The sequence below is a fragment of the Callorhinchus milii genome, unplaced genomic scaffold (genome assembly GCF_018977255.1).
Source record: "Callorhinchus milii isolate IMCB2004 unplaced genomic scaffold, IMCB_Cmil_1.0 Scaffold8, whole genome shotgun sequence".
Taxonomy (NCBI): Eukaryota; Metazoa; Chordata; class Chondrichthyes; order Chimaeriformes; family Callorhinchidae; genus Callorhinchus; species Callorhinchus milii.
In genome coordinates this window covers 20,606,193-20,620,301 of record NW_024704749.1, presented here as the reverse complement: position 1 = coordinate 20,620,301, position 14,109 = coordinate 20,606,193, and the positions used below count along the sequence as shown (strand labels likewise).

At 46.9% G+C, this 14,109-nt stretch overlaps 3 protein-coding genes across 3 annotated transcripts in view; 2 read left to right on the top strand and 1 right to left on the bottom strand.

The window, feature by feature from the left end:
* LOC103184656 (germ cell-specific gene 1-like protein) overlaps window positions 1-2,743 on the top strand; it is a 3,884-nt gene extending 1,141 nt beyond the window's left edge. The window contains exons 2-5 of the mRNA XM_042337423.1: window positions 43-87; window positions 667-819; window positions 1,315-1,426; window positions 2,316-2,743. Of these exons, the coding sequence (XP_042193357.1) occupies window positions 43-87; window positions 667-819; window positions 1,315-1,426; window positions 2,316-2,622 (617 nt within the window). The 3' untranslated portion in view covers window positions 2,623-2,743. The remainder of the gene's footprint in view (window positions 1-42; window positions 88-666; window positions 820-1,314; window positions 1,427-2,315) is intronic.
* Window positions 2,744-7,056: 4,313 nt separating this feature from the next.
* Window positions 7,057-8,305, top strand: LOC103184654 (zinc finger protein 2-like). Its single transcript, XM_042337198.1, is given in 2 exon segments — window positions 7,057-7,537; window positions 7,540-8,305. Coding segments are annotated over 2 exon segments (1,179 nt in total). The 3' UTR covers window positions 8,238-8,305.
* A 1,678-nt stretch (window positions 8,306-9,983) lies between these two features.
* Window positions 9,984-14,109, bottom strand: part of ccdc180 (coiled-coil domain containing 180) — a 41,051-nt gene continuing 36,925 nt past the window's right edge. The window contains exons 35-39 of the mRNA XM_042337422.1: window positions 13,613-13,750; window positions 12,443-12,554; window positions 11,592-11,703; window positions 10,864-11,002; window positions 9,984-10,188 (exon numbers count right to left, since the gene is read on the bottom strand). Coding sequence (XP_042193356.1) covers window positions 10,057-10,188; window positions 10,864-11,002; window positions 11,592-11,703; window positions 12,443-12,554; window positions 13,613-13,750 — 633 coding nt within the window. The 3' untranslated portion in view covers window positions 9,984-10,056. The remainder of the gene's footprint in view (window positions 10,189-10,863; window positions 11,003-11,591; window positions 11,704-12,442; window positions 12,555-13,612; window positions 13,751-14,109) is intronic.

Sequence of the window (14,109 nt, the reverse complement as noted above, 5' to 3'; positions counted from 1 at the left end):
AATGACCGGGTGTTTAATGTGTTGATATTTTTGTTTGTACAGATAAATGCCGCAGTTTTATTGATTTGACGCCGGATTCAGAGCAAGGTTTGAATTCCACTCAGTCTCAGCCTGTGGCACCATGTGTGTGATGAGTGTGTCATGTATGTGTGTGAGTGTTTGAGTATATGTGTGTCGGTGTCTGTATGTGTGTGAGTGCGAGAGAGTGAGTGCATGTGTCTGTGAGTTTGAGTGTGTGTCAGTGTGAGAGTGTGTGTGTGTGTATGAGTGAATGTGTGTGTAAGTGTGAGAGTGTCAGTGAGAGTGTCTGTGAGTAGGTCAGTGAGTGTGTGTGAGTGGGAGTGAGTGTGTCAGTGAGTCTGTGTGCATGTGAGTGTGTAAGTGAGTGAGTGCGAGAGTGTGTGTGTGTGTAAGTGTGAGTGAATGTGTAAGTGTGAGTGAATGTGCATAAGTGTGAATGAGTGTGTGTAAGTGTGAGTGAGTGTGTGTAAGTGTGAGTGAGTGTATGTAAGTGAGTGAGTGTGAGTGCGTGTGTGTGAGTATGCATAAGTGTGAGTGAGTGTGCATATGTGCGAGTGACTGAGTGTGTGCGAGTGAGTGTGTGTAAGTGTGAGTGAGTGTGTGAGTGAGTGAGGGTATGAGTGTGAGCAGTCCCTCTCCCCCCAGGTGTGCTGTGGATGGCCATTGTGACAGAGTTCTTGCACATCTCTCTCTTGGCCTTGGGTTTCCTGTTGATGTGTTTGGAATACTTCTTTCTCGCGAACGTCATCAAAGCCATGAAAATCAACTCATTTGCTGCCATTTTCACCGTTTTATCAGGTAAATAGCCCTAAACTCTCCTCTCTCGCTCCTCGCCCTCAACAAACCCCACACGCCCAACGCCAGGCTCCCTGTCTCCCCCAAGCGGATCGGTTTCAAGCTCCTGGCCCTCACCAAGCTTGCCATTCAGGTGTCTCAAAGCGCTTCACAGGATACACTGTAAAGTGTCGTGACTGTGTTTTTTTTTGTGGGAGGAAACGCGGCAGGCAGTTTGCGCACAGCAGCGCCGCCCGCAAACGGCCACGAAGTGAGCAGGCGGTTTTATCTGTCAGCCAGGACATCGGTAGAGAGAGAGAGAGAGAGAGAAACTCCCTTCTCTCTCCCCACCGACGGCACAGAATGAGATTGTTAACAGGGCATGGACGGGAAATGAGGTTTAAACTTTCTCTCTCTCTCTCTCTCTCTCTCTCTCTCTCTCTCTCTCTCTACCTCTTTCCCTCATTCCCTCTCTCGCTCCCTCTCTTGCTCCCTCTCCCTCTTTCTCTCCCTCGCCAGGGCTGATGGGAATGGTGGCTCACATAATGTACACCACTGTTTTCCAAGTTACCGTCACTTTCGGACCCAAAGACTGGAAACCGCAGTCCTGGGATTACGGTTGGTCTTTCCTGTAAGTGATGAGAGAGAGACTGAGCTGACACACAGTGACTGAGCCAGGCTGACACACAGTGACTGAGCCAGGCTGGCACACAGTGACTGAGCCAAGCTGACACACAGTGACTGAGCCAGGCTGACACACAGTGACTGAGCCAGGCTGACACACAGTGACTGAGCCAGGCTGGCACACAGTGACTGAGCCAAGCTGACACACAGTGACTGAGCCAGGCTGACACACAGTGACTGAGCCAGGCTGACACACAGTGACTGAGCCAGGCTGACAGACAGTGACTGAGCCAGGCTGGCAAACAGTGACTGAGCCAGGCTGGCACACAGTGACTGAGCCAGGCTGGCAAACAGTGACTGAGCCAGGCTGACACACAGTGACTGAGCCAGGCTGACACACAGTGACTGAGCCAGGCTGACACACAGTGACTGAGCCAGGCTGGCACACAGTGACTGAGCCAGGCTGGCAAACAGTGACTGAGCCAGGCTGGCACACAGTGACTGAGCCAGGCTGGCACACAGTGCGGAGGGGGTGGGTGGGATGGCGAGGATTCCACAGTCTGTGTTTTATCCTTTGATCCTCTGTGAGACACAGAGATTACAAACTGATTACATCGCTCTGCAAGATTATTATTTGTGTGTCTCAACGTCAGTCCAGCTGGCTGTCACACTCTCTCAGTCTTTCTCTCAGTCTCTCTCTTCCTCTCACGTTCTCTTTCTATCTCATGTTCTCGCTCCTTCTATCTCTCACGCGCTCTCTCTGTTACGTTCCGCCAACCCCCCCTCTCTCTCTCACACGTTTTCTCAATCTCGCTCACATTTTCTCTCTCTCTGTAGTCTCGCTTGGCTCTCAGTTCTCTCTCACGTTCTCTCTCTCTCTCTCTCTCTCTCCGCAGTCTCGCCTGGTTTTCTTTCAGCTGTTGTATGGGGGCAGCAGTGCTGAGCCTGAACAGCTACACGAAGACCATCCTGACCTTCAGACACCGACAGCAGATCCTGGCGAGGAGCTTGGCTTCAGGCGAGGACTGCATTGAGTTGTGTGACGATGGCTTCCTGTGGGACCGCTCGCTCCTCACCGGCAGAGGGTCCCCGGCGCAAGCGAAGGGTAGCGATGGTCAGAGCGACCCCACCTCACTGCCCGGCTCCACCGACCCGGGCGACGGAGCAAGTCTCTCCGACTCGATGAGTGAAGCCCAGTGCTGAGGCGAAGAACCTCCTTCAAACCTTCTTCCTTGTGCGGCTCATCTGACCCAGAACTCCGCCGCCCGTAAACTCACCCCCACCAAAATTCCGTCCCCCCCCTCACCTCAGTCCTCATCTGGCTCCATTGGCTCCCGATAATAATCCTTGCATTTGACCCGGCACCTTATCACACCATTGAGACATCTCAAAGCGCTTCACAGGATGCGCTGTAAAGCGTACTGTGGGCAAAACACGGCAGCCAATTGCGCACAGCAGCGCCTCACAAACAGTCATAGATTGAGCGATCAAATAATTTTTTTTATTTAAAGAGATTATTACCTCACAAAGCCAATCGACTAACAACCGGGTTCCTACTGACTGCTGGATAAACAGATGCATGTGTGTGTGGAGTAAGGAAACTTGCCTAAGGTTTTGCCCGGTCTGGGAATCAAACCCGGGTCCTCTCGCTCGCGAGACGTGTGGCTGACCACTGCGCTACCGAACTTCACAACGCATTGATTTCAGATCCTCTCACTCGTCTACAAATCCCTTCATGCCTTGGCATCTCCCTACCTCTCTGACCTGCTTTCTCCCCACTCCACTACCCTTTGCCACCACCGCTCGGCTGGCTCCGGCCTCCTGCTTGTTCCTCGTGCCCTCTCGTACTATCGGCCGCCAGACTTTCAGCTACTACGCCCCGAAACTTTGGAACTCTCTCCGCCAATCTCTCCGCCTTGCCCCTTCCTTCCCCTCTTTCAGATCATGCCTGAAGAACTTCCTCTTCGACTGTGCTTATGGTCAACTCCCTGGCTCAACCACTTTAAGCGCTCCGAGACGCTGCCCAGCATGAAGGTGCTACATATATGCAAGTTGTTGTGTCTCTGTTCATCTGCCCCATCCTCACCAGACTCCGCACCCCATTTCTCCCACCCCCCTGGTTATCGTCAGGCTCCTCACTCCCATCATGTCTTTTTGGTGTGAAAGACATGATGTAAATGTAACACATGAGACACACTTGGAGACTTTTCCAATTTCTCTCTCAGTCTCTCTCTCTCTCTCTCTCTCTCTCAGTTTCTCTCTTTTATTGTGTAATCCTCTCTATGTGATTAATTCACTGCTAACCTGTGTGATTAAATGCTTTGAGATTTAACGATTACATTTATTTTAAATAATGAAAAGATTTTATTTCTCTGGTTAATCTCTGACCTGAAGGGACTTGGTGAAGAACAGATTGATCACGAGATCCAGCCAGCACTTATTTACACACAGGGTCACTCATTATTGCTCTGTGTTGCCAGGAAGGCTGATTGAGGCCAGATGCTGCAGTGATTGAAGAAACGGCTGGATGCTGTAATAGGGAGATGGTTGATGGGAGTTGGAAAGGTTGGGGTGAAATGAGCTTGAGGGTCTTGTTGATCCGCACTTCCATTGTGATCCTGTTAATATCTGGCTGTTTCCTGGTTTAATCCAGGATTGATGTTTCCTCTCGTACCCACAGGACCTGCTGCTGTTGTTGAATTCGCTGGAGGAAGAGGCGGCAAAGGAGTGAGGAACGAGGGCACCGGACACTCCTCCCCTCTCCTCTCCCCATCACCGAGTTATGTCTGTTTGTGTCCATGTTAGTGTTACCGTGAGCGGTTTTATTTTCGGAAACCGTAGACCTTTACAGTACAGAAGGAGGCCATGGCTACAAACAACACCCTCCGCTACGCACACACCCTCCCCTACACACACACACACCCTCCACACACACACTGCACTACACACCGTCCCCTACACACATAACTTACACACACACCTTCCCCTACACACACACACCCTCCACTGCACACACACAATCCACTACATCCCCTCCCCTACGCACACACCCTCCCCTACACATACCCTCTGCACACACACCCTCATCTACACACACCCTACACGCACAAATTGGTGAAAATGACAAACCCAACCCAAAACCTTATCTTTTCTTGGCATCAAAGATGTTCTTAACAATTGCATCGAAAAAGCACTTTGAGATTGGAGCGGTTGAGGTGACATTGACTGTCAGGTCAGATTGCTTGGTGTGTTTACAGCGCCCTGGGATGTCTTTCCAATGTGAAGGGCGCTATACAGGTGTCATTTGTTGTTGTTGGTGTGGCACAAGTTGACTGTCAGGATTGAGTGGTTTGTTGTAATTTTTTGTGGGACACAGGTCACTGCTGAGACAGACACAATGATTGGCGTGACAGTGACTGTCATTTATAATGTAGGTGAACTGTTTTCAATTCTGATAACATATAATCCTTGCATTTGATACAGTGCCTTATCATATCGTCGAGACGTCTCAAAGCGCTTCACAGAATACACTATAAAGTGTAGTGGCAGATGTGATGTGAATGTGGTTTTTATCATGATTGTCTCATCAAACAATAAATATATCAGTTAAAAGTTATAAAGTGTTTTCCCAAAGAACAACACATTGTATAGTTTGACTTCCTGAAAAAAAACTGTTTCAAAACTATATCAAACGCAAGGATTAATGTATTATTAAAACCGTAAATGCCAATTGTTTATTCAAACAGAACTCTCTTGCCAGAGTTGTGAAAGATGTGCAGAAATCCATCACATAATGTTTTTTAAAAAACAGTGAACGATTGAAGCAAAGGGTTACAGAAGAAACTGTGGTTTAGGAAAAAAAATAGAATATAAGTGTAACGGGAAGAGTTGGTTGTGATTTCCCAGTCACAGCCTGAGTGTCTCCTCTCTCTCTCTCCACGTTAATACTGATACACTCCCACTAGGCGATGCCATGTTCAGCTCTCCCCCATCTCCTCTGCAACACTGAGCACTGACTGCATGAAATGGCAGCTGTTAAACCCCAGGATACACAGAGCAACAGAAAGTCCTGTATCGACTGCACTGAGAATAAGCCCCTGGGCACAATGGACAAGAGCTCCTGTTGTTCTCACAGAGAAGCCGGCGATTCAGATCTGATGGCTTAAACTGTGCGCATCAAAGAGTCCCAACTGCACGTTTAAAGTCTCCCGAGATATTCATCTCCGTTTACAAATATCCTCCAGACACCCAAAAAAAAACAGGTCCAACGTCTCACTGGTTCAGCATTTCCTCCGAAAGAGAAGAGATCACAAAACGACCTGAAACCCTGATCCAGGTCTGATCTGACCCAGGTCTCAGCTGCCAGGTGAGCACCAGTTTTGCTCATCACAGTCTCGGGGAAAACAGGGACCTGTAAGGTTATATTGTCCTATGACCTGTTTACTGTAAAATTTCCTCTATTTCCGGGTTGGCAGTGAGGGGAAAGGGGGTTGGGGGGTGGGTGGGGGAGAGGGAAAGCCCAATTTGATACAGCACTAAGAGGATATGTTTATTTTATTATATAATGTTACCCCACACTGTTTCACTAAACTGGTTTCAAACTCAGAATTGAAGTCGTGGAAGAGTATTGTTTATATTTATCTGATAATGTTTTGGGGAGATATATCTTACGACAATCCTCAGTATAAAAATCACACTGAGGCTGCCCTTCAGTGAAGTACACCGTTACATTTACCGCTACGTACGCCAGTAAATAATCACAATTTCGGTGTGAGTTGCCGATTCGAGTGTGTTAATGTGCGAGAGATGCATTTACGGACCGCTTCGGGTGGGGGTGGCATGAAATAATTACAAATAATAATAATCCTTGCATTTGATATAGCGCTTTTCACGTCTTCTAAATGCCTCAAAGCGATTCACTGAATATGCTGTAAAGTGAATTTACTGTATATTTGTGGGCGAAATGCTTACTTATTTATGTATTTATGTATGTAAATATTGATTGATTGATTGAAATAGGCTAGTGTTGTTGAGGTAAGGGAGGGAGCAAGTCAGCAAGCCATCAACAGTGTCTCACATCCATCATCTGGCTACAATTGCATTATCAAGACACTCACAGGATTCAGACTCGATTACGATATTCACTTCCGAAGCAACTCATCGATCCGTGGAGAATTTTCTGCTATGTTTCTGCTATGTTTTAATACAAATACTTGCTACAATGGCAGAGGCCCTCTGTGAAACCTATTGATAACATTTACCTATGTATGGATATTTTCTTTTTGCTTGGAAATAGAATGTGCTCTCTCTGCCCCACTTACTGACTTCATTTTGGGTTTGTTTTTTGGTCAAATGGGAAGTCTGACACCCATCCCCATGCTTAAGAATATCTAAACTAGACTTAAATTTCGACATACGTATGCCAACCACACATACAAAATTCATTGTCTTTTTTCGGTAAAACTGACGGTGACTAAAATTCTGAACAAATCAGAACAGTCAGATCTTTGTCTCATTAAACTGCAGATTCCCTTGTAGGTTAAGTCCAGGATAAAACTCTTCTGCTGACATTTCCTGAAATATGCATTTGTTCATTTTTTGAGACTTACACACAGATTTTCGGAAAACAACCCAGGGATGGAATCGAAGTTGCAGAATACATCAGGACTGCCGGGTGTGACTGAAACTACTCAACGTATAAATGTCCTGGTGGATGAGCTGTGTTATCATTGTTCGGTGTGTGGAAAGAGTTTCCGTTTTCCGTCGGAGTTGGAAATGCATCGTCGAACGCACACAGGAGAGAGGTTTTTCGAATGCAGCTTCTGCAGAAAGCAGTTCAGTAATTCGCATATCCTCTCAGTGCATCAGCGAATCCACAGCAGGGAGAAACGTTTCGAATGCGATGTGTGCAAAACGCGATTTAACACGTCAAGTTACCTGCTGGTGCATCGGAGAACTCACACGGGAGAGAAGCCGTTCGAATGCAGCGCGTGCGAAAAGAGATTCATTACATCCAGTGACCTGGCAAGGCACAAGCGAACTCACACCGGACAGAAACCGTTTGAATGCAAGGCGTGCAAAAAGAAATTTAGTGAATCCAGTGACCTGCTGAGGCATCAGAGGACATCGGAGAGAAACCATTTGAATGCGACGCGTGTGAGAAGCGATTTAACACAGCTGGCGAACTCCTGGTGCATCGGAGAACTCACACGGGAGAGAAACCTTTCGGGTGTGAGGCGTGTGAGAAGCGGTTTAAAACGGCCAGTGCGTTGTCAGTGCACCAGCGGTCTCACACCGGGGAGAAACCGTTCGGGTGCAACACGTGCGAGAAACGGTTTAACAGGCTCTGCGCTCTGTCACGGCACCAACTCACACACACCGGGGAGAAGCCGTTTGAGGGCGACCTGTGCAAGAAGCGCTTTAACGCAACGGGAGCACTGCTGGCGCATCAGCGGACGCACACGGGAGAGAAACCGTTTGAATGCGGCGTGTGTCGGAAACGATTCAATAGGATTGGCAACCTGTCGGCACACCAGCAAACTCACACTGCTCAGAAGCAGTTCGGGTGCGAGCGGTGTGACAAGCGGTTTCATAGACCGGATAATCTGTCAAGGCATCGGCGGACGCACACCGGAGAGAGTGAGTTTGAATATGAGGTGTGTAAAAATAGGTTCAGTAAAGCCAGTGGTCTGGTCCGGCATCAGAGAACTCACACTGGGGAGAAGCCCTTTGAATGTGACGTGTGTAAAAAACGGTTCAATAGATTACATCACCTGTCTCGGCATCAACAAGTTCACACTGGAGAGACTTCTTACTAACACGGACAGACAGACACACCCACAGACAGCAACTTCAGATTCCTGTGTCTGTTTTTCCTATCACCATCCAAGCTCAGGATGCAAATCTTGTTCCAGGAGTAAGATGCATAGACAGGCACCGTGGAGGAAGGCTGTCCTGGTCAGGGACCAAATGTGAGGTAGGAAGGACAACTAGGGGATCGAACCTGATGCACACAGGTCCCGTGAGTCTGAGATATAGACTAAGGAGTTCAGAACCGAAGGTGAGAAGACGTTGATGGGAGCGTAGGCTTCTGTCCCATGTCCCATGTTCAGCTGCAGAAAGTTGCTGTTCATCCAGGCCTTGATGGGAGACGAGCAGGCAGTCAGATCATCAGGATCAACAACAACAACTTGCACTTATATAGTGCCCTCCATGCAGGGTAGCGTCTCAGAATGCTTAGAACTGGGATTATGACTAGAGTAGATAAAATAGATTTGGGTATCATCCGCGTACATGTGGAAATTGATCTCCAGATGATATCACCGAGAGGGAGCATGTAAATGAGACAAGGGAGAGGTAAAGCAGGGTCTCCCCGGAGCTGAACCTGCTCCAAGGTGACATGTTTGGCAATGGAATATCAGCATCGAGCCAATCCTCTATGGCAGTCTCGGTCGTCCGGTTCCTGAGTCCAGAGAGGTCCGCAGTGTTCCAGGGCACTGTTGATGACAGCACAGCCAGTCTGGCTCATTGGCAGGACTTCGAAGGGCAGACTGGTAAGCATGATGATGTGTCAGACACCGGCTGACAAAAAGAGTCAAAGGAGGGGGTCAAGAATAGAACCTTAGGTGACTGTGCGGTGACGGAATGAGAAATCATTAGAGGAGAGGCCTAAAATAGACACAGAGGAGGACTTGATCTTGGCTTTGGAGCTGAATGCTGATAATGAAAGCCTCCAGTAGGATTGTTTGATGACGGGTGAATCATGTCCTGCAGCACTATCAGAACATGTTCTCCCATACCCTTGTTAACAGTCTTCGGAGTACTCAGTCATTCACCTCACCATTGGTTATGGAAACTATTTGGTTCAAATAGCTGACTGCAACAGCTCCCGCCTTAACATTTACTTTTATTTCACATTTGAACTGGACATGAAAGTGAAACCAGCAAATCCTGTAGCTGGAGTACATTAAAGCAAATCATTACTTTTAATGGTAAAATCATATTTCATTTGAGGAAACAATTTTGGACACTTACCTTTTGCAATACCTTTCGCCCACAAAATATAGAATTCACTTTACAATATATCCTGTTAAGCGTTTTGAGGCGTCTCAAAGACATGATAAGGCGCTACATCAAATGCAAGGATTATTATTATATACATGTTATAATAAAGGGAATAATCTTCACTAATAAATCTTCACCATTAAAAGCTGAATTAAATGTGTGTCCGGGTGTTGATGTCCAGAGTCTAATCCTGCTTTCTGTTTCTGTGGGAATCACAATATAGACACAGAAACCATTTCAGCTCCAAGGAGATCCCACTTACCTGCCCCTCAGGAAGATAGCCACACGGGTAGAATCCAATTCTCTTTAATACACTCCCCATAATCTCTGGCTACACACCCAGACTCTGTGCTGCAACTAACTTGGACCTAAGTAACACTGACAATGCAAACAGGTGGAATACTATTCCTTGCACTGACACCACACATTGATGAGCGTTCAGGAACAGACTCATAATTGAGAAATAATACTGCAAAATTGAGAAAAGATTATCAATCTCTTTTATTAAATGAAGCAACTAAAAATTGGTTAACAATAAGTTTCGAACTGTTCCATGATCACACTGTTCTATGATCAGGTGTACAGTTGCTTAGCCTTCTGCACGCATTCTTTCCAGAAATCTTGCCATCGTCTGGCACTGGTCAGTTTTGCCTCTCTATCCTGTTCTATTTGTGCAAGCAGTTGAATGAAGTGATCTTTGTAGTTCTGTCCGAAGAGAGAGAACAATTATCACAAAAGAATACACTCTCCTCCCCCCCCCCCCCCCCCCCGTAGAATAAGGGGAATAAGAAATAGGATGGAAATTCAGCATGAAATTGCCCATTAAATATCTTCATGACCATTCAGTTTCTCAGGATGCAGTTTAGGAAGTTTTAGGGCACTTGTGTATTAGGATCCATTGATCCTTTGAGTTGCATTGTTGAAGATATCTCCATTGGTCCCAGTCTCATGAGCCCAAACAGGTTGGCCATCTCTCACATGAGCCTTGGATTACCGTACAGCAACCTGGCTAAATTCGAGGAAAGTTGTGTTTCCTCAAAACTGTTCCCACCACCAGAGAAAAAAAACATTTTTAAGACGAGGCCCATATTATCAACCTTGAAGGGCTGAGCACTGGACTTTACTCACAGCTGATCGGCCATTAAACTTCCCGATTTCATTTTTAAAAGGCGTCCTTCAGGGAAAAACAGACCGACAGTGACGTTTTCTCACATTTTACCAATTTTCCTGCCCTCTGCATGTCATCCAATTCAACAATGTGAAGCAATGTAGTCAAGCCCAATCCCACCTTCACGTTGTCCAGCAGAGAGTTTCTGGTTGAATTTTGCCCTCCTATGTGTGAGACTCCAACTACTTCTGAGCCCAGGTTTACAAACCTACCAAATAAGCATCATTTCTTGCATCTACTGCAGCTTGATGAACCATGGTTGTTTTTGTGGTTTTCACAGAGGCAGTCTCTTTAATCGAAGTCTGTATCTGCTTGTGTGAAAGCTCAGAGAATGGAATTCCTTTCCAAATCCTTAAACAACAGGCAAAAAAGAACATCTAAATCAGCTTTACGAGGTCAGAAACTCGCAGATCATGCTTTTTCAGCACAAAACGGGTGTCAGCTCTCCTTCATGAGTAGATTGTTGTCCTATGGTCTCCTCAGGCCTAACTCTGCAGACCTAACTTTCACCCCTCTGCTTGAAGCCCACTCCGCTTTCGAGACCACATGGATCAGGAATCCCACTACCAAGACCATCACAGAGCGTTCACTTGATTATGACTGACATGTTGTTGTCAAGCACGGTTAGTGAACTTAGCTCCAAGGAGGTAAGGAGGCCATGCTTACCTTCCTTCCCCCACCCCACCCCTCCAGTCATGCACGGAAACCTTAAGGTGACAATATAGGGCTGGTTTTATGGATTATTTAAACAAGATGGAACTGACACTAAATTAAGAGGTGTAATTAACAGACACCACAAATGCAGAAGGCTACAGGCAGATACTGACAGGTTAGTAACGGAGGCAAACTGGATTGTGAAACCACTCCCTTAGTTTCTGTAATGCACTTCCTATCTGCCTGGGTGATAAATCCGCTTTTGTTAGAATTCTAAAATAATCACCTGCCATCCCGTGGCAGCTGAACTTGTGGCTGATGAATATCGTCTTCTGGTGTGTGCCCAGCAATTTTGATTCGAATTAAAGCACTGGTCTTTTGCTTCACTTCTTCTCTTCCTACAAAAGAAAAGTTTCAGATCTGATCACAACCTCGGTGTTTGTGTCTTTTTTTTAATTGTTACTTGAGATCACTTTAGTGAAGAAGAACCAGTGTTAAGAAGGATAAACTATATGAGGAGTAACTGGATAAACTAGGGCTCTTCAGTTTTGAAAGAATATAAGAATGTACGTAAGATGGTTAACGAGATAGAGAAAGTAAACCTGGAAAAATACTTTCAACAAACACAAGGACAAGTAGGGGCAGTTTCAGTCAAATGAACTTCTGCATTCAAACTGTTAAAACCCTAATCCATGCTTTTGTTATGTTCAGAGTAGATTACGCCAACTCTCTGCTGACCGGACCACCCAACTCTTCCCATAAGATGCAGACTATCCAGAACTCCATAGCTCATGTCAGCTGTACCTGCTGAGCAGAGGGAGAGATTGGTTTTATAAGGTTTGAGAAGGTCAAAGAACTAGGGTGGGGGCAAAACCATGGAGGAATTTATAGGTAAGGATGAGGATTGTGAACTTGATCCGTGGCATGACAGGGAGCCAGTGGAGCTGGGTGATGGAGAGGACATGAGCTGCAGAGTTCCAGATAGTCTGTTGAGCAGTTAGTTGGCATAGTCAAGCCTGAACATGCCTAATGTTTGGATTAGGGTCTCAACTGCCTGAGGCAAAGGAAGGGGACGTGGGGGGGAGTAGGTTTAATTTTTACATTAAACACAAAGATAGGTAACTCTCCAGAACTTACTGCCAACCTGGATGTCATCAATGGTAAGGATATTGTCTGATTCCACAAGGAGGCGTTCAGCGAGACTGGACAGGGCAGACACAAAGTGCTGGGCAAGTACAGTTACCCGCTTCTACCAAAAGTGTAAAAAGGTTATGTTAAACATTGTGGGGAAGAGGCTTGAGTGAACAGACGGTAGATTTCATTTGAGTTATGATGGCCATGAGGGATACAACAACAACAACTTGCATTTATATAGTGCCCTCCACTCAGGGGAGCATCTCAGAGCACGTAACAGTAGCGGAGCCTGAGTCTGAGCCAGGGGGAGGGGGGAGGTAGCTGTAAGCATGGTAGAAAAGGAAAGTCTTCAGGCGGGACTTGAAAGAGGAGAGAGGGGTAGCAAGTCATAGTGGCTGAAAGTGCAACCTCCGATGGTGGGGTGAAGGGTGCAAGGGACGAGCAGGAGGCCGGTGCCAGTCGAGCGGAGGCACCGGGTGGTGTATTGGGAAGTGAGGAGGTTGGAGAGGTAGGGAGGTGCCAGGGAGTGAAGGGATTTGAACACAAGTGTGAGGATCTTGAAGTCGATCCGTTTGGTGATGGGGAGCCAGTGGAGCCTGGGCCAGAATTGGTGAGATGTGGGTACGGAGTTTGGTCCAGGTCAGTATGTGGGTGGCAGAGTTCTGAATGAGCTGGTTTTTTTGAATAGTGGAGTTGGGGAGACCGGCGAGGAGTGCGTTGGAGTAATCCAAGCGGGAGGTGACAAACGAGGGTTTCGGCTGCATTTGGGGTAAGGTACGGTCGGAGGCGGGCAAGGTGGCGGAGGTGGAAAAAGGCGGTCCTGGTCCGGGGATGAGGGAGAAATGGGGGAAAAGGAGTACAGGGTGGGGGCAGCGGTAAAAGCAGTAAAAGAAGGGGGTTGAAGTTGAGGAGGGAGGGGTGGCGCAGTCGGGAGGAAGAGGATGCAGCCAAGTCAGTTACTTTCCAATTATCAATCCGTCTAGCTTTTAACATCCCAATTGATTGCGCTCCACAGTTGTCTGGGCACTGAGTGCACCCACGTTTTCACAATCCTTTGTGAAGTGTTTTCTGATCTCACTTTAATACATCCCAGCTCCGATGTTAAGGTTATGATTGAAGATTGGGAATTGCATACCCCTTATAGAGAATCGTAGAATTAATTAATTTTCTTGCCTGGAGCTTCTCAGTGTAGCTGTTGATTTCCTGAACCTCTGCTTTTTGTCGTTCTTCCTCCTGTGTGCACAGCTTCTCCAGATCCTTAACGTGGTCAGGGTGTCCCAACACTGGGCGTAACTTGTTCTTGTTTATAAGCTGTTGAACAGCAAGTTTAAGCAATTAGCCCCGCACTTTTAAACGTTTTATTGGAATGCACAAAATTTACCATCAGCAAATCTTGCTTGGCTTCCAGCTCCTCCTTGGCACTGACCATATTGACGTCCACGGTCATTCACTCTAATTCATGGATCCCAGAGTGGCAGCATTTTGAATAACCCTCAATGTCCCATTTACACCTTCATCAGGGCTCTGACCAAGTCTGCCTTCTTGCAGCTGTGTAATATCGCCTGCCACCGGTATCTACCTCACTCCCAACATTTCTGAAACCTTCATCCATGCCTTTGTCACTTCCAGAACTGACTTTTCTAATGTTTTCTGCTCTCCGGCCTTCCCAG